Source organism: Schistocerca americana, chromosome 1, assembly GCF_021461395.2.
Source record: "Schistocerca americana isolate TAMUIC-IGC-003095 chromosome 1, iqSchAmer2.1, whole genome shotgun sequence".
Classification (NCBI taxonomy): domain Eukaryota; kingdom Metazoa; phylum Arthropoda; class Insecta; order Orthoptera; family Acrididae; genus Schistocerca; species Schistocerca americana.
This window is the reverse complement of record NC_060119.1, coordinates 193,661,008-193,682,080: the sequence shown is the minus strand read 5'-3', so window position 1 is coordinate 193,682,080 and position 21,073 is coordinate 193,661,008. Positions and strand designations below refer to the sequence as shown.

The 21,073-nt window shown below is 36.9% G+C and overlaps 1 protein-coding gene across 1 annotated transcript; it reads left to right on the top strand.

The window, feature by feature from the left end:
* The first annotated feature begins 743 nt into the window (after positions 1-743).
* On the top strand, positions 744-10,248 carry LOC124594139. The gene is made up of 2 exons (XM_047132530.1): positions 744-973; positions 7,071-10,248. Exons 1-2 carry the CDS (start codon positions 877-879, stop codon positions 7,271-7,273), a joined length of 300 nt encoding a protein of 99 aa, XP_046988486.1. The 5' UTR covers positions 744-876; the 3' UTR covers positions 7,274-10,248.
* The last annotated feature ends 10,825 nt before the right edge of the window (positions 10,249-21,073 follow it).

The following is a 21,073-nucleotide window of genomic DNA, read 5'->3' as shown; positions in this document are numbered from 1 at the left end:
GTGTGTGTGTGTGTGTGTGTGTGTTATGTTTCTACATTTAAGAAGAATTCATTAAAGCTCTTGGGCATCTGAACAGGGTTTACTGTAATATCATTTTCAAATCTAATTTTCAGAATCTCTTGACTTCTGTCTTCAGCTACTTATTCTGGCTGAACAGCTGGTCACACTGCTTTTGTCGTACTTCTACGTTTGAGGATGAATCTATTATTTGCCATTTTTTAGCAACGAAGTCAACTTCCCTGAATATGGCTTTGTAGCATTTAACATACGTAACGAAATCTACGATTTCTGTTTGATATTAGCTCACTGTGGAGCTGTTAGTAGCACTAGAGATTATGATTCCTGATGTAATCCATTTGAGTTTAGTACTTTCATTTGCCAAGTTTTCTTATATCTGAGAAATAATGCAATTGTCTTGAAACTAATTTGACATAGCTGAATAGATTTTATTTTCTACGTTTTGTTCACATTTCCATGTGAAACAAACAGATACCCGGAAATTCTGTGTCGCCTTATAAACAGCAATTAGGAATGAGATTCCCAAATTTCTTTTTATTTCAGGTCAAAGTGGTCTTCACTATGATAGAACAATTAAGTTATTGCTAAGTTTGGTACCAATTTATAGTCAGTTTAATTATGGGACGAAATATTTTATTGGTTTTCTGGTTGGTTACCCACGGCCGCCTTTGTTTGCAATACGTACATCTTTGGTGTTTAGCGTCCCTCTGTTGGCTAACCTGTGTTACTTGCTATTTTTGGCGTACAAACATGTGTATGGTGGTTTGAAGTGTGGGAGGTATTGCTTCGAATATTTTTGTGTACAAAAGTTGTTGGATATACGTGTCTTTGTGTTTGTGTTACATCTGAAAGGAAACAATGCCACAGGGTAAATTAAAGGTCAAAGCTAAAGTGCCAGAGGGCTCAAAAACGAAGAAGAAGGCTGGGAAAGGGCGTGGAGTTACAAAGCGCACAAGTAAGTATGGTTCACAATACGAAGCCATTAACTATAAACCGTTAAATAACTTTTGCACTTATTGTGTATAAGATACCGATAGGTAAGACACTTATTTGCCATCGTGGCATATCAATTCAAAAATATGGTTATTAATTTGAATTTTATGAATGTTACGCAAGTAGTTAACAACAATATTTCATATTTTGCAGTTGATTAAAATTGTTACCCAGTGGAGACGGATTCGTAAAACGCGTCCCCCTTTTTCAATTGCGTTTCATGTAATTATGCGCCTCATTTGAAAGTTGCAAAAATTTTAAAATGCTTCTTTAAAAAAAAAATTATCCCTTGGTAATGCATAATATTCGAAGCTAGGTTGCTGGTGCCACGTATATTTACGTTATGAAAATTAGCGGCATTATTCGTACAGAATGAAAACTTTTCAGCAGATGTGCTCCGCGGACGTGAGAAGGAACAATTTATTCTAGTGCAAACTCAGACGCGGATAATTATTCGGCTTGCGAGAAAGAGAAGTTTCATTCAGTGATATCGTATTGCAATATGGAATATAGTGGTATTCTACTGGAATGGGTGTGGACGTGGTGGTTACATGAAAATTGAACTAGTCTAAATTCAGACAATAGACGTAATTAATAATTGTTTAATTAAAGCTTCAAGTTTATACAATCGTAAAGCCTAGCAGTTTTACGTAAATCTCGGTAACTACAAATTACATCGGTTTCATGAATAGCTCTGTAGATTCCGTTGCTATTTCGTATTATTATAGCGTTCCAATAAGCGGTTACGATCCGGGTATGATTTTCCAACAAAGTAATCAATCGAGTAACGTGGCGGATTGTCTGTTTCTGAATTGTTACTGCGAAGAAGCAGCACTCAAATCTCATTCCATTCATCCTGCGTTACATTTCCCGTGGTTGGCGTGTGTTGACGCGATACCTTCAAAAAGTCAGTGTACGATTTCTCTTCCTAGTGTCAGCACCAATGACCTCAAAGTGAATCGCAAATAAAACTTCAACACCTTTGAAAACGGCGTCGTTTTCAACTATTCCCATTATCGTCACAACCACACGATGTAGTTGATCATGAAGTGCGTAGTTAGTTTGTGGAACGTAGTGTGAGACCTCCTATAGTTACAATTCAATAGTACTTTACTTTTTGTGTTATAATAGCAAAGATGAATTATTCTCTTTTTTTGACCAAATGACTTGAGGCTAATTACACTAAAAACTTTAGTTGCGTGTTGGGATTTTTCATACCATTGTTAATATGATGTTTTGACTAGCCATAGCCAGATAAATCATAAACATGTAATATAATTAATGCTACTTGCATATAGAAATTCTTTGGAGGAGAGGCATAGTGCATATATTAAAAGAAAATTGAGTAAGGCACTGAGTTCTTTGCTAAATATCTAAAGTATATGTAAGTCTTTCTAGAAGGAAAAACTTGATATTAATTTCCTTGTTCGTGAACCATGCCTAATTAAAATTTGAAAACTAATTAATAATCACATGTTAAACTGTCCTTGTCACAATCCATCTTATGTTGAGATGCAAGTGCCATAACTTGTTTAGCTAGTTAGGCTCATTGTGGCAGTTCAGTTAAATTGCATTATAATAAGCTGATATCTTTGATCTTCAGAAGAAGGTTAAATACAGGAGTTATTTGTTTGGGCAATGCAGTTGTATTAAATGAGACTTCCATCCCATCAAGATTTAGATTTTTCATACTGCCCATAAAATGCATCATATGTTTGCCAGAAGGGTTCTTACAGTCAGGTCATACATAGGTAGTTACTCTCCTCATCCTTCTCTGGTTAAGATAATGCTCACTATCCTCAAATTAACACAGTGCTGAGGTTGTGATGACCTTTGTCTGTAAAGTAGCCTGTGATCTATGTTCAGTCCATATTTACCGTAATTTTCATTAAAAATAATTACAACTGCAAGATAAATTCAGAAAAGTTGTATTGCATAACAGATAGATCTCTAGCAAATATCAGTGCTGGTTGTGTGCATATTGCCCATCAAATGCCAAAACTACTAAAGTGCAAAAATCACAGTTTTGACTTAAATGCATGGCTTTCATATTTTTTGTTCTTTGTTATGGCACAACCTTGAAAGAGCTGCCTCAGTACTGTAGGAAGAAGAAATGCAAGCTCTACAAAAGTGCATAATGATTATACTTTGTAACTCCAAAATAGCAAATAAGCCCCATTAGGTTTTTGAAACTGGGTTAAAAGTCGTTACTGCTTTGCGCAAACATGAATGTGCTACTTACATTAATTAGGCATCCTTACAAATTTTAATGTGTATGGTTACAATCACATATTTTGTCATTATTTACATTACTTTGCACATAACCATGTGATTTATAATACTTTAGCTTATTATTTAAGAGCTCAGTTTAGTGTGGAACGTTCTGATGAAATATTCTACCTGAGAAAATTCACAGAGTGTAATTTGACATTTCAGTCAGTCAAATCAGTGCAGCTCTGCTATGAGACGACTAGTAAAAGAGATTATATTGAAATCACTAATGTTGATCAATACATTGTGGCACTGCTAAGGCTTAGATAAGTGAAGATATCAGATGGATGTGTCTGTATGTATCACTCTCTGCAAGAACCATGTAAACATACAGTCAGTTTGTCACAATTTTTTTGAAACTTGGAACACAGAAATTGTTTGAGCTTATTCATTCTAATAGGGAAGAAGGATGAGAACACATCATTATAATTTGCAAGAGGAATCCTTGTCCTCCCGTTGTCTGTGCACTATACTGCATAACAGGAACTGGTGACCACAGATGTTAAGTCCCATTTGAACCATTTGTATAACAATTTTCTTGCCTTCAAAATTACCAGAAAAACATCCTCAAAATCCAGTGAACAATGTTTGCATACTCCACTGTGGAAAAAAACCCTCTTTCAGTGTTTTATCAGACAGAATTTTGAAGGGCTTTCGGTGATGCAACCTTAGAAAGATTTTTGTCAAATATGACTATTCCTAAGAAATATGTGGTAAAAACTTGTGATAACAGAAGCAAAACTTAAGGACCTCCTGATAATGTGTGAGAAACAGATGATTACATAGGAACATTACCAAGGTTGTTGAGTAATAAAAAACTACGTATCGAAGAGAATCCTCATACGGATTAAAGGCTTATATAAATTACATTGTTGGTTTACTGCCTTATTATTGATTAATCTCTGATTTGTAGTTTCCATTTTTTTCCAACAATAAAAGTGTAATTGGCATTCGGTATGTTTGATTTTCTCTTAGTTTGTATGCAAAAAGTCAGTAGGCCTGTGTCTTCATAATTTCAGAAGACCAAACATGTAACAGCTGCCCCTCTCCCCTGCATTGGAATGGAAGTATGACTATGAATCTCATATCCTAACATTTGTAAATGTGGTAACAATAAATAAGGTGCAAACTGTTTTTGTTTATTATTATTATTATTTACTATAATTGATTTTTAAGTTTGAAACTTCAGCCACCAACACTCAAAACCAATATAATGCATGATTTTGGTTTTGGCCTATAGGAGACAAAATTAGCGTACATCAGATATTTAAAAAAGTGCGAGAAGTACCTGCTACCTAAATATTGCCCCCCAAAAATCATGTTAGTCAATTAGGAAATTGGAATGAAGTATTGGCATGACACACATTTGAGATTTTGTAGTTTTGTAATAAAGGCGTTCACGAAGAGAATAGTACATCAGGGTATCATATATTGTTGCTCAGGTGATCTCACCATAATATTAATTCCTATTGCACTCCTGCCTCTTTTCCGTATTTTTCGTTGTTACAGTGCTAAATCTGCATCGGCAAAATTTTCTTGTGTTGAATTGTTAATGCACCCATCTATACCAAAGCATTACGCGCAATTCGTTTTTCCACTGGATAAATTCACTATGTTCTACTAGTAAATCAGATTTCTCATACTAAATTTATGGGGCTGCTTTACTACAGCTCACCTTCACAGACTCCCTTTCTCACTATCCATCACTTTTTTGCTGTTAATGTGTTTTCGGGATGGATGTCGTTGCCCAACACTTTCTCATTCGGAAGTAAATATACATTATGACTTTAGAGGTCATTAGGCCACATTTACCATGTTACATCATTCAGTTTCTTTCATGCAGAAGTGCTGTCTGCGTACATGGAGGAAATGTTAAGCCAGACCTGGTTGTACAAGTATGGTTTGGTTGCAGGTTGGTAAGGGAAAAATCCACTTATTATTTGTTTTACACACACACACAATTTTCCCTGTCGTTCTGGTATTTTAAGGTGTGTGTGTGTGTGTGTGTGTGTGTGTGTGTGTGAGAGAGAGAGAGAGAGAGAGAGAGAGAGAGAGAGAGAGAGAGAGAGAGAGAGAGCGCGCATATTATTTTACTTCTTAATGTTTTTATTCACCTGTCATAAGTCATATGTTTTCTGTTCCTTCATCAGGCATTTAGTTGTTTATTAATTTGTTGGTATGTTAAGAAGATATGAAAGTACTGTGAAGGTTTTGGAAACAAAACAGCCAAACTTAATAAACAGGAAGTAGACAAAACAAACTGTGAAAACCACTATCAACAAACAAATTATGAAAGGGGTAGTATCAGATAAAGAAAGGACTTGAGATCAAAGAGAATTATACTGGACCAACAGGGAATGGAAAAAAACCTTTTGTATATAATTGAAAGTGAATCAGTGAAGTGTATAAAAATGAACAAACAGAAGTGTACATGGCAATTGCCTACAGTCTGTCAATGTGTGTATTTACGCTGGAAATTATATTTTTGTGCTGTGTTATTTGTTTTGACATAACTCGTGAAGATTTTTGGTAAAATTGCTCTCAACGGTGCAGCTAATCCTTTCGTTATGTGCCACAGCTGGTAACAATTTGCACAACAAATTGTAGGAAGTGCTGTGACATCTGTGATTTGGTTGTCAGTACCAAACAGAATATGGTTCACAAATAAAGTTAGCTGGTATTTTGTTCTGTTAGATTATAACTGAAACACATCATCAGAATTTTCAGCGTAATCGGAAATAAAACGTACAAATAGGTTATTGCAGTGACGAGTGTATTACAGTAATTGTAGTTTTGTGTTGACATTTGTTTTCTTCGCCAACTCTCAACAAAATTCACCCATTACAGCCTGACCTAGGCCATGGCCTTCACTACAGGTCCGTCGGTCAAGCTCATTTGGTTTTCCCCCTGCTCTCCTTACTAAAAACAATGTAAGTCAATTCACATCTTGTGCAGAAAAAATTGTTAGATTCAGCGATTCTGAAAGGCTACCGTTCGTAATCATCCGATTTACTACAACCAACAAAAATGTATTGCCCACATCACACAGCAAAACAGCCTGGTTTTTACATTGGGTACACTTTAGGCAAATTGTGTTTGGCCTGACTAACGAATTGGAATGGCCATATTGCTCAGAATTTATTGCTGCTATTTGTTTATTCAATTTTACACACTAGTGAAGATTGCTTGAAATAATTGTAATAGCTTTTAAGTTTTGTTAATAAGGCTTGAAGAGCAATTGATAAATTTAATGCAGACCTTAATATATTATAGCTTTATCAGGTAGGAAATAGAATCTGTTAGAAAGAAGATTAATATATTTCCCACAGATTGCACCCTAGTAAGTGATTTTTGTGCATCAATTTGCTAAGAGTTGGCATAGCGATTCTTGATTCAAAATCCATGCAGATTTTAGCCGTGCATTATCAATATATAAGTATTAATTTGGTTTTGGCATTCAGACTTTGTTTTATAATTAACTTGTTCCACATCCTGGACAGCTGTCTTTATAATGTGATGATGGGGAAAATGAAGTTAAACTATTCTTGTAGATCACTCAATATGAAGAATTGTTGTCTTTAATAAGAAGTGGTTGTTTGCGTTGGAAATTGTGGTGTTGATGTGTTACCCATAACATTGCCGAAGATTTTATGTATCATTTCCAGTAGTCAACCTGTTGTACTGTTGATTGCACAGTACAGCTGATGCATATGGATAAGTTGTCACAGTGTTTTGCCATGTTTACATGTACAGTGTACATATAATGTAACCTTTTTTTTATATTTCAGCTAAGTCAGTGACACCAAAAAAGCAAAAGCAACAGGAAGCTCAGAAACTGAAGAAAGCAATCACAAAGACAGTAAATCAGGCCATGGAAGAAGAGCTGAGGGCTCAAGCTCTTGATGGGAAGAAGTCTCTTCTTTCAAAGAAAAAGGCTGCCGCTACCCCAGCAAAATCACCAGCCAAGCCGAAAAGAGGGAAGAAGAAATAGAAGATACAACAACAAATTAAAGGATTTTCAGATTTAGAGCCATTTTTTTTTAAAAAAAAGGAAATATGTTCTTTAAGATTGGCATAATGTAATTCTTAAGTATTTAGTTTGAGCTGAGTTATTTTAATCATAGGACAAGTGTCAGGCAGTGTGATCTTCAGATTTAAGTCCAAATATGTCAGAGGTTGTTTGGTGAGACTTCTTACACAAACTGTTACATCGATTGCAATTTTATACCCAAGTAAAACACGGACTTTTCCAATATTGTGTGCAATATAAAGGTTCTCTGATAAATTCGGCAGTTGTGTGGTATGTTTGCTGAAAAGAACTTTCATTTCCTTCTCTGTTTAATAATTGCAGACGATTACCAAGAGTTTATTACAATGTGAACGTTCACAGCACTCGCAATAGCTACAACATTGTAAGTTGTGGTTGCCAGGTAACCTGGGACATTACTCCAGCATTTGCTGTATAAGCTTTCACATATTGTATGCTTTCTGAATGAAGTGTTGGCAGTGACAGCTGAAATGGATGTTAATTTCATGTGTGTCATTTGATTTGAAGTTTAGTGTCGTCCCATTTGACTACATTTTTAGGAGCTCTGACAAAAATTGCATTTTGTGTTTAACAAATGGGATATTGGTGTGACAATAGGAGTAAAGGTATTTTAGTTTCAAATTACACTCCATACCTAGAGATCAGAACTAAATAAAGTTTATTGTACCAGTGCTGTTAGAAGTGATCAGTATTTAGTGGAGTAGTCCACTATACTTTTTCACTCTGTACTTTTTGTGCTACTGTGTTGGTATATTTTATGAAGGCCTTGTAAAGAAAAATATTAAAAGTCCATGTGCTATTGAAATCACTATTTGCTATGTGAATCCAAAATTTTGGGAATAATGTATCGTGCAATAATGTGAAAATAATATGCAGTGCTCATTGGAAGCAGAATTTTGACTTAATTCGACCACGTCATTGACAGGAAGCACAAAGTACAGGATAAGAGAAAAAGTTTATTTGAAGAAGAAACGTATCCAGGAATGCATTTCTGTTGCATGTGCAAGTCTATTTTACATAGAAGCCTTTCTGATTGAAGGTACTTCATTGTAATGTATAACTAGTAATATTATTTTAGATCACCAACAAAAAGACGATAGTTTCTGTTGTCTTTGACAGATTTTTTTCTTTCAGTTGTTTCATTGACTTGCTATGTTTTCGTTGTTGTTGTGCTGAGTCCAGAAAACACAAAAGGTACAAGATAATTTAATCACTAGTCGCACTGCTGCTTCGAAAGATTCTTTTGATGCTCTTATTTATTTATTGTGCAGGACCTCTTTGGAATCAAAGTCTGCATAACTACAAAATACATTGTAACAATCAGCTATGTTTCTAATAGCAAGATGCATTGAAAAAAAAATAATTGTGATAGATAGAGGGACCAAGTACAACTGATACTTCAGAAAGTATGTGAATTAGGAGAAAAAGTTGAGTGTTTTAGAGGCTGAGTAAAACACATTCATCTCTCCACCTGCCCTTCCTATAACAACGTGATTGAAATGTATTAGTTAAATATTCAATGGTATGGGTGATCCAGTCATTTGGATTTTTTTATGTAAATGGTACATTTCAACCAAAATTGAAATTGAGCTGTTATAAATGGTGCAGGGTGGATTGTAGTGCTCCGCTCCTTTGGGCTGCTGTTTTACTATAATATGTGTGTTTTATGATACCTTTAAGATATTGTAGATCGTACTGCCATGTGCAGAACATTATGACTCAATATTTGCCTTGTACTTCAATCAGTATGTTAATTATTTTCGTTTTATAAGGCTTAATCACTTACTAAAGCCTTTCTGAAAATCATCCTGGTCAGAAAGCAGATAACACACTGGACTCCTGCTACGTAGATGTTGAATTCTCACTGCAAGTGTTCATCAGATGTATTAACAATATGCACAGGTTAAGGCAAAATTACTGTAAATTGACACATTTCAGAAAATTTATTTTGCTTATATTTTTACTGTTTTCTTTTGTAACAGCTTAGCACAGTTACACCATACTGTAATCCACTTTTTATCCCCATCTTATTCAACGAGGTTAAACTGGTTTGCACACTTCTACAATGTGCTCTATTTTATTTGGAAATTACATGTATAGTTATGGTAGAGAGTGTACCATAAATGATTTTCATGTACAACTGCACTAAGAATATCCACACTACAGTTATAACTGCATTCGTATTGATAGCTAAATTTTACATATTTGTGTATCGCAGGCAAAACACTATTAAATGAGTTATCTGAGCAAGCTTCATACCCCAACATACATCTTTAATGTAACAGAGCTTCAGTCCACTTCAAAGTTTTAATTTGCTGGGTGAATAACCATTGAACACTAATAGTGAGAGTAGTCGTTCAATCCAGAAATTTTGTTGGTAGCTGTGATGTGGCTGGCATAGTGCTTGGTGTCCACAATGGTGCTGGGCATATACCACTGTACCTGAATATCTCATAATTGTATATAAAGGCTTATGACATTGCAGAATTGAATTTGCTCTACTGAGCTGGTGGCTCTTAATTACTTTAAGAAATCTTTTTCTTGATGAGAAAAAGAAAATGTCCAAAAATTATTGTAGAGCACTTCTAATAGCACTGGTAGTAGGTACTATTTTTCAAAGAGGCGTAAAAGAATATTTCAGAATACTAATATGAAACATAATTAATTAAAATGTTATTGCCAGTTTTTATAAATGTTATGGTTAAGTGTTATTCAGATAATTTAATCATATAATTAAATGCATTGCTGTTAATGATGAACGTTTAAACAGAGTACAAATAATTCAGGAGATGATGTAAAAGTGCAAAAGAAAAGGTATATTATTTGTATAGAATTCATTGTCTGACTGATTAATCTGCAATCTGCACTTCACTGTATAATTGTAATGTTTTAACACAAATAAACTTTTCTTTGGAAAATTGACAATGTTCTTTGCAGAGCTTTCTCAAGTGTGGTACAGAACTAGTGTCTACTTCTACTGTGGATGGCATTTTTTCACTCAAGAATCTTGTGACATACAGGTAAATTCTTGAGAATCTTGTAAGCATTGTGAGATAAAATGAAATTACTACAGTCTTTTGAGTGCTGTATGAATCACAATATACTGTTAATTTTGTACTCTGTGCAGCAATTAGTGGATACCTCTAATGACAATATTTTTTGTCAATCCATTGTGACACCCATAGCTTATGTATTTTGAATTTATATTAATTTTAATATGATCAAATTTACTTTTTTTAAAAATGGAATGTCGTGGAAAAAATCCCAGTGGGATATAATCTTCAAGAAAAAAACAATATACTGGATATCATAACGTTGGGTAACATATTGTTGCTGTTTTGTTGAATTATGTTTCATCTCAACTGTAGTAGAAGCGTTATATTCTAGTTATAGCTACTTAGTTGAAGAAAAGGCTGACAGCAAGTAATTTACACAACAAATGCAGCTATTAATGGAAACAGTATTACTACTACCTTACTTGGCATTGGTATATAATTTATTTTCTGGTATATTATTGAAATACTCTGAGGCCAAATTTTTTAGTTTCAACATTTCGTTGACAGGGAACAGCAACTTAATTTCAACTCCTTGAAGGATGATTCTCTCAATAGTTGCAGTATTTATTAGGTGACTTGTTTCAAACCCTTCGCCTGGCTTGGTGAGGCAGCACTGAAAATCCTGGATCTTAATAACAAACATTGAGTGGCAATAGATGCTATATAAATGTTTGCAGGATGACTGCCACATTCCACAAATGCCTATTACCAAGTCAAAATTTTGACTTGGTAACAGGCATGAGTGGATTGTGGCATTCATTCTGCAAACATTTATGTAGCGTTTATTGTCACTCAGTGTTTGCACTGACAGTGCCTGATATTAAAAACAGTCTCAGTAGGCCAGGCACGAAAATGGACCTGTAAGGGTTCGAAACTAAGCACCTAATAAATAGTGCAACTGTTGACAAAACCACTGATAAATGCTTTAAGGAATAAAAGTTCTGTATCAAATATGTCAATAATTTAGACAGTGGCATCTGACATAGTGCAAGTATTTAGATTTGTTGGCACTTTAGTACCTTCTATATCATTTCTGCTTTTTTACTCTGACAACTTTTGCAAGATTGGATGTACCCAATCCCATAGATTTTCTAAGGTATAAATATATTTGTTGGTAACTGAAAATATAATCTTGGTCTGCCACATGAGCAGCTGATGTACGGATGAACTCTTCTAATCCAGTACTGAACATTCATGTCCAGTTGCAATTGTTGATTTCCTTCTTGTGCATTGTATGGTGTTGCATGCTTACCAGCGTGGTCAAGTACATTTCACTAAGAACCTCTCGTTGTGACTTCATTGTTCTTGTCATCAGTGTCACTCTGTGTAACTATAATATAAGAATCATGCTTATCTTTTCAAGAGTCTTGTGAGTCATGCTTTGTGAGAAAGTCTTAGTTTCTGAAACCTTTGGTGTAGTTGGGGAACTTAGTCACCTCTTTTTTTTATCCCCCCCCCCCCCCCCCACCCCCCTGCCTCCAGTGTTGTTCCTGGAGAACCTTGCACGAATATAATCTGCCAAGTTTGTGATGTACATTGACTGAAATATATAATTTAAAATTTTTTAGCAGACACTCGAGTACTGCATTATAGCGGCTTCAGTGTGGCAAAAGATGTGTTCTTTTCTTCACAGCATATTTTAAAGATCTGCGTTTGTGATTCAGTAGAAAGTGCAGGGAAGCTATACGGAAATGGCTGCAGTATAAATGTTAAGGAATCTTAAAAATAAATGGTTGTCAGAGATATGGATTCACCACATAAAAGTGAAGAAAATTTAGAATTGAAGTACAAAGACGTTAAGAATGCAAACGAAACTCCATTATTAAATGCTAAGCTGAGAACAGGTATCTCGAAAGAGTGCATTGATGGCCTCTCAAGGTGTAGGAATTCTCTGGTAACATGGCAAAGAGGAAAATAATGCATTTGGCTAGGAGGTGGCAATGTGTCCAGTATTAAGATCAATTTTTCATAGAACTTTGGCACAGTAATCAACCAAGGAATAAGTAATAGATAACATTCTTTCAGAATTTCTAAAACCAATAGAGACAGTAATGACTAGTCAAGTTGATGAGTAGACTCTATGATCTGGAGACATACCATAAGACACTGGAAGAATATCATTCACACAGTCTTGAAGATAGCAAGTGAAGATACATATGAGAACTATTGTCCAATCAGGTTGGCAGGTCATGTGTCCAAGTTGCTGGGAAGAATAACACACAGGGTGGAAAAAAGGATCCATTTGGCTTTAGGAAAGGTTAAGGCACCAGAGAGGCAGTTATGGTGATATGCTAGATAGTGACAGCAAGACTTATGAAAATCATGACACCTTTATGCGATTTACTGATCTAAGGAAGCTTTTAACAATGTAAACTAGTATAAAATGTTTGTGTGTTTGCTATAGGGAAATACAAGTACACTAGCATGCAATGTGTGTAAGAAACAACTGGGACAGTAAGAATGGAAAATCAAGAGAGATGCTTGTATTGAAAAATATGTAAGCTTTTCCTCTATTGTTTAATGTGTATATCTAAGCAGCAATGAACAGAATAAAAGAAAGCTTCATAAGTGGAATCAAATTGAGGCTGAAAGGGGATCAATGATAACATTCACTGATTATCTTACATTCTCTGTGAGAGTGAGGAAGAACTACGGAACATGTTTGATGGCATGGATGGTGTACTCAACATAAAATATAAATTTTTGAGATTAAATAAAAGAAAGAGTAATGGAAATGTGGAACACCAGATACAAGATTAGTGGTAAATTTAACACCAAAATTGCACATATCGTAGATGAAGTAAAAAGCAAAACGAGCATTCTTCATCAAAATAAGTCTATTATTATCAAGCTTAAGCTCTAAAGTAGGAAGAGATTTTTGAGGTTGTGCTTCTGGAGAACACTACTGTATAGACACAAATTGTACAATATGGGAAAACTGGAAAAAGAAGAGAATTGGCCGGCTGGTGTGGCTGAGCAGTTCTAGTCGCTTCAGTCTGGAACCGCGCGACCACTATGGTCGCAGGTTCAAATCCTGCCTTGGGCATGGGTGTGTGTAATGTCCTTAGGTTACTTAGGTTTAAGTAGTTCTAAGTTCTAGGGGGCTGATGACCTCAGATGTTAAGTCCCATACGCTCAAAGTATTTGCGATGCCTTGTTACAAAAGAGTGCTGAAAATTAAATAGGAAAGTAATGAGAAGATTAATCCACAGAACCATCAAGGTAAATAATATGTGAGAAATACAAACTAGAAGAAGGAACGGAATGATTTGTTATAGTATAAGGGAACAATTTGTATGGTAATGGAACAAGAGGGAGAGACATACCACCCCAAAGGGCTAAAATAGTAAACACACAGGAGGTCAGAGTTTTTGTGGATGAAATTGGTATGCTGAGCCGAAATTATTGGAACAGGAGAGCAAATTGTGGCAGATGCATCAAAGCAATCGGAACGATGATGACATAGAGCACAAATTTCAATCAACCAGTGGGATAGTGGCTGAGAGGGCAGCCTATGGAGTGAAGAATATGAAGTATACATGCTAAGTTAGACAGCTAGGCAACTCTTATTTTTAGGTTTGATATGTAACAATTCCCCCCATGAACCATGGACCTTGCCATTGGTGGGGAGGCTTGCGTGCCTCAGCGATACAGATGGCCGTACCATAGGTGCAACCACAACGGAGGGGTATCTGTTGAGAGGCCAGACAAATGTGTGGTTCCTGAAGAGGGGCAGCAGCCTTTTCAGTAGTTGCAGGGGCAACAGTCTGGATGACTGACTGATCTGGCTTTGTAACACTAACCAAAACGGCCTTGCTGTGCTGGTACTGCGAACAGCTGAAAGCAAGGGAAACTACAGCCATAATTTTTCCCGAGGGCATGCAACTTTACTGTATGGTTAAATGATGATGGCGTCCTCTTGGGTAAAATATTCCGGAGGTAAAATAGTCCCCCATTTGGATCTCCGGGCGGGGACTACTAAGGAGGACGTCGTTATCAGGAGAAAGAAAACTGGCGTTCGACGGATCGGAGCGTGGAATGTCCGATCCCTTAATCGGGCAGGTAGGTTAGAAAATTTAAAAAGGCAAATGGATAGGTTAAAGTTAGATATAGTGGGAATTAGTGAAGTTTGGTGGCAGGAGGAACAAGACTTTTGGTCAGGTGAATACAGGGTTATAAATACAAAATCAAATAGGGGCAATGCAGGAGTAAGTTTAATAATGAATAAAAAAATAGTAGTACAGGTAAGCTACTACAAACAGTATAGTGAATGCATTATTGTGGCAAACATAGACACGAAGCCCATGCCTGCTACAATAGTACAAGTTTATATGTCAACTAGCTCTGCAGATGATGAAGAAATTGATGAAATGTATGACGAGATAAAAGAAATCATTAAGGTAGTGAAGGGAGACGAAAATTTAATAGTCATGGGTGACTGGAATTTGTAGGAAAAGGGAGAGAAGGAAACATAGTAGGTGAATATGGATTGGGGCTAAGAAATGAAAGAGGAAGCCGCCTGGTAGAATTTTGCACAGAGCATAAATTAATCATAGCTAACACTTGGTTCAAGAATCATGAAAGAAGGTTGTATACATGGAAGAACCCTGGAGATACTGAAAGGTATCAGATAGATTGTATAATGGTAAGACAGAGATTTAGGAACCAGGTTTTAAATTGTAAGACATTTCCAGGGGCAGATGTGGACTCTGACCACAATCTATTGGTTATGAACTGTAGATTAAAGCTGAAGAAACTGCAAAAAGGTGGTAATTTAAGGAGATGGGACCTTGATAAACTGACTAAACCAGAGGTTCTAGAGAGTTTCAGGGAGAGCATAAGGGAACAATTGACAGGAATGGGGGAAAGAAATATAGTAGAAGAAGAATGGATAGCTCTGAGGGGTGAAGTAGTGTAGGCAGCAGACGATCAAATAGGTAAAAAGACGAGGGCTGGTAGAAATTCTTGGGTAACAGAAGAAATATTGAATTTAATTGATGAAAGTAGAAAATATAAAAATGCAGTAAATGAAGCAGGCTAAAAGGAATACAAATGTCTCAAAAATGAGATCAACAGGAAGAGCAAAACTGCTAAGCAGGGATGGCTAGAGGACAAATGTAAGGATGTTGAGGCTTATCTCACTAGTGGTGAGATAGATACTGCCTACTGGAAAATTAAAGAGATCTTTGGAGAAAGGAGAACCACTTGTATGAATATCATGAGCTCAGATGGAAACCCACCAGTTCTAAGCAAAGAAGGGAAAGCAGAAAGGTGGAAGGAGTATATAGAGGGTCTATACAAGGGCGATGTACTTGTTAACAATATTATGGAAATGGAAGAGGATGTAGATGAAGATGAAATGGGAGATACTGCGTGAAGAGTTTGACAGAGCACTGAAAGACCTGAGTCGAAACAAGGCCCCGGAAGAAGAAAACATTCCATTAGAACTACTGACGGCCTTGGGCGAGCCAGTCCTGATAAAACTCTACCATCTGGTGAGCAAGGTGTATGAGACAGGCGAAATACCCTCAGACTTCAAGAAGAATATAATAATCCCAATCCCAAAGCAAGCAGGTGTTGACAGATGTGAAAATTACCGAACTATCAGTTTAATAAGTCACAGCTGCAAAACACTAACGCGAATTCTTTACAGACGAATGGAAAAACTGGTAGAAGCCGACCTTGAGAAAGATCAGTTTGGATTCCGTAGAAATGTTGGAACACGTGAGGCAATACTGACCCTACGACTTATCTTAGAAGAAAGATTAAGGAAAGGCAAACCTACGTTGCTAGCATTTGTAGACTTAGAGAAAGCTTTTGACAATGTTGACTGGAATACTCTCTTTCAAATTCGGAAGGTGGCAGGGGTAAAAGACAGGGAGCGAAAGGCTATTTACAATTTGTACAGAAACGAGACGGCAGTTATAAGAGTCGAGGGGCATGAAAGGGAAGCTGTGGTTGGGAAGGGAGTGAGACAGGGTTGTAGCCTCTCCCCAATGTTATTCAATCTGTATATTGACCAAGCAGTAAAGGAAACAAAATAAGAATTCGGAGTAGGTATTAAAATCCATGGAGAAGAAATAAAAACTTTGAGGTTCGACGATGACATCGTGATTCAATCAGAGACAGCAAAGGACTTGGAAGAGCAGTTGAACGGAATGGACAGTGTCTTGAAGGGAGGATATAAGATGAACAGCAACAAAAGCAAAACGAGGATCATGGAATGTAGTCAAATTAAGTCAGGTGATGCTGAGGGAATTAGATTGGGAAATGAGACACTTAAAGTAGTAAAGGAGTTTTGCTATTTAGGGAGCAAAATAACTGATGATGGTCGAAGTAGAGAGAATATAAGATTTAGACTGGCAATGGCAAGGAAAGCGTTTCTGAAGAAGAGGAATTTGATAACATCGAGTATAGATTTAAGTGTGAGGAAGTCGTTTCTGAAAGTATTTGTATGGAGTGTAGCCATGTATGGAAGTGAAACATGGATGATAAATTGTTTGGACGAGAAGAGAATAGCTTTCGAAATGTGGTGCTACAGAAGAATGCTGAAGATTAGGTGGGTAGATCATGTAACTAATGAGGAGGTATTGAATAGAATTGGCGAGAAGAGTAGTTTGTGGCACAACTTGACAAGAAGAAGGGACCGGTTGGTAGGGCATGTTCTGAGGCATCAAGGGATCACAAATTTAGCATTGGAGGGCAGCGTGTAGGGTAAAAATAGTAGAGGGAGACCAAGAGATGAATACACTAAGCAGATTCAGAAGGATGTAGGCTGTAGTAAGTACTGGGAGATGATGAAGCTTGCACAGGATAGGGTAGCATGGAGAGCTGCATCAAACCAGGCTCAGGACTGAAGACCACAACAAAAACAACAACAACAATGTAACAATTCATTGAAACTTTCCTTTCACAATGTGCCATTCAACTGACACTATAAACTGATGTCGCACTATGTACACAGCCAGCATTGTGTTTTCTGCTACAAAGTTATTTCTTCTACATTTTCTATTGGTATGGGTAGAAGCGTTAACATTCATGTAGTATTTCAGTTGAGTACTTGCATTATATATTGTTTTTACTAAGTGCATGTGGTGTAGAACACTGTTGTTTGATAGTTCTGAGTATCAGTTAAACATTTGGTTAACCTCGGGGGATTATATCAAGTGAAAGGAAAGTAGATGTAGTGAATCATCAGTTTCAAGAAAACTAGGTTTAACATGGTATTTGGTTCTGAATAAGGGCTGTCCATATGTTGGCTGTAAACTGAGTCCTTATCTATCACCCCGGAACACAACATGAAGAGTCATGATATGTAAAGGCACACACACCACAAATAAATTCTTTAAATATATGAGGGTAAAATACAATAACGTCCTTGAAAGTTGTTGGAATGAACAGCAGACTTGGCAAAACAGAGGCTAAATGGTAAAATGGTGGATATGAAGTTAATGAGGTGGGTAAGTTGGTAGACATTTATGCACCCAAGCTCGTGAAAGGATTTGTTCAAAAGCTAGTAAAATTGTTAATTCCTTTTTGTGTGCCTGTTGACAACTCCATGCTTCTACTGTATGCTGTGTTATCTCGTGTTCGTAAATTATTTACTTCTGCCAGAATTTTCGTAAATATATGAAGATGAAAACATTATTTATATGTCTACATCCTGAGCTTTTGCAGGCTTTTTCTGTAAAGGTGGCACAATTATTTTTATTCAAGAACACTCTGTGGTGTAAGAGTTGTTAAGGAGAAACATTGTCTTTAATCTAAATCTCAAAACACTTCTCCTGTCTGATGGAAATTTTATTTCCATGGCTAGATTGTTGACAGTTTTATAGCTCCAGATTTCACCCCTTTGCGTGACAAAGTTATATTCTTTAAAGGACAACGTAGATAATTTTTCTTTCAAATGTTGTACTTGTAAATAACTCAGATGGAATGTTGAGAAATACCAGCAGTGAATAAATATACTGTGAGGATGTGGTTAGTATTCCCAGCTACTTAAAGAGGTGCCCACAGTATTTAAATGGGTGAACCCTATGCATAATTATAATTAGTTTCTTTTGTGCAGCAATTACTTTTTGCCTAAGTACGGAGTAATGCCAGACTATTATCCTATAAGACATCTGCGAATGAAAATATGTTCGCTTACTGTATTCTCAAAGTTGGCAATTATTCTTATGGTAAACATAGACAAACCTAAATGTTTTAGCTGATACACCATTTGGTTTTTCCAACTGAAATTTTCATTAATGTGCACACCCAAGAACTTAAAACCTTCTGACTATATTTATTTATATTGCTGTGTTAATAATGGGAATGAACCAGGGATCTTGTGAAGGTGGGGAAGCCTATGTGCCTCAATGATAGGGCCGTGCCGTGGGTGCAGCCACAACAGAGAGGTATCTGTGTAGAAGACAGAATAGCTCATGGAAGAGGGGCAGCAGCCTTTCAGTAATTGCAGGGACAACAATCGGGATGATTGACTGATCTGGCCTAGTAACATTAGCCAACGTGGCCTTGTGCTGTTACTGTCAATTGCTGAAAGCAAAAAGAAACTACAGCTGTTACATTTCTCCTGAGGGCGTACAGCTTTACTGCATGGCTTAATGAGGGTGGAAGAACAGGACATCTGGTCGGGTGAGTACAGGGTTATCAACACAAAATCAAATAAGTGTAATGCAGGAGTAGGCTTCATGATGAATAAGAAGATAGGAATGTGGGTCAGTTAGGATCCCATAGGTAACAATGCAAGCCCTTGCAGAAATCCTTGGATGATACAGGAGATAGCAAACTTAATTGACAAAAATAGAAAATATAAAAATTAAGCAGGAGGAAGAGAAAAAAATTATGAAATAAATGAGACTGACGGAAAGTGCAAAACGACTAGAGGATAAATGCAAGGCCACAGAAGCCTGCATAACTATGGGGAAGATTAGAGACATTTCAAGAAACAGCTGTATGAAAATCCAAAGCTCAGATAGCAGGTCTGTACTAAGGAAAGAAGGGAAGGTGTAAGGAATACATAGCGGGTCTGTATAAAGAAAACATACAGGACTGTGTTATGTTATATTATGTTGGGTTGTCTCATAAGTTTGTATGCATTTTGTTACAGTGCAGTCACAAAGAAAGCCTGAGAACACACAGCACAGCTATGACAGAGTGGTTGGCTATCTGTCTGCTTACACATATAACACACAAGGTCATGCACAATATAACTAAGTAAGGCGGATCAGTTTTGTATACAAACGATGTTCAAGAAGTTTTGCACAGTGGTGTCTAATATTTTGCAGGAGGAGAATGAAATTTTTCATGAGCATACTTGGAACATTTAGCTATACATTGAGGCTACTCAATGTAGCCTCCATCAGCTGTGATGCATCTGGCCCAACATTCGTTCCATGATGTAAATGAACTTTGGTAAAATTCTGGGGATTGACTTTTACACCATCACTTGACACAGGAAATAATGTCTTTCTCAATATCAATTGTTTTACCATGCAGGTGGGCCTTCAGATGACCGAAGAGGTAAAAATCAGACTGAGCCAAGTCTGGATGGTAGGGAGGATGAGGAACAATTTTCCAACCCATTTTCCTGATTTTCTCCTGCATCATAAGGGCTGTATGGAGTTTGGCATTGCCATCGTGTAGTCTGATGAGCTGACCCTGAAGCTGTGGTCTGTGGGTCTTGGCGGCATGTCCCAGCTTGTCCAATGACAAACAGTAACGGTCACGGTTAATTGTGGAGTCAGGTTCTAAAAAGTCAATGAAAATGACGCCACACTGATCCCAGAAGAAGGAGGCCATCACCTTTCGGCCTGCTGTTCGTGAAAGTCTTGGTTTCTTCTTCCGAGGGGAACCCGGATGACGCCTCTCCATGGACTGGGTTTTGCTCTCAGGTTCGGACAAAAACAACCATGTTTCATCCTGGGTAATGACGCTGTCAAAAGACTGTTTCTACTATTCAGTAAAGGTCTTCATGACACTCTCGCACTCATTCTTCCTCATCGTTGTCATTTCACTTGTCAGTAATCTAGGCACCCAATGTTAACAGATTTTTCTGTATCCTAGTGACTGTACCAGTAGTACCACACTACCCAATGACAAGTGAGTCGTCACACATCTGTCATTTTGGATGATTTGGTCAATGGTCTTATTCGCATCACTCACTGCCGTGTATGGTCTACCACATCATGGATTGTCCAGTAGAGAGAAATCACCTTTAAACCTCTGAAACCACTGCTGGATAAACGGCAGCAACTTCCTGTGAATTGATGTGGCAGAGTCATTGCTGGTCTTGAAGAGGAACTCCATCACTGGTCGTTGTCACAACCTGACATCTACTTCACGGTCCATTATGGCTCACCTGTAAATAAAAGAAAATACTTTTATATATCAACTTATAGCTAAATGTTCCAAGTATGTTCAAAAAATTTCATTCTCCTCCTGCAAAAAATAAAATAAGTGACAACTGTGCAAAGGTTTTTGAACGCCCTTTGTACATACTATTTATTTCCTGCTTATACACAATTATTTTTGACAATATGTTGCCATTTCTCTGGAAGCTTATAAGTGCCATTCTTCCAAAATGTAGGGGTTTTCAGGTTGATGAAGTCTTCGAGATTCAGTCTACAGTCCTCCAAGGAGGAGAGGCATTTGCCATTCAGAAAATTGTGCAGGGAACATAACA

Bases quoted from the DNA above. Each gene is read 5' to 3' on its own strand.
- LOC124594139 (XM_047132530.1), top strand. From the start codon at position 877: ATGCCACAGGGTAAATTAAAGGTCAAAGCTAAAGTGCCAGAGGGCTCA. The intron at 974-7,070 runs GTAAGTATGGTT...TTTATATTTCAG, and splicing joins TGGAGTTACAAAGCGCACAA to CTAAGTCAGTGACACCAAAA.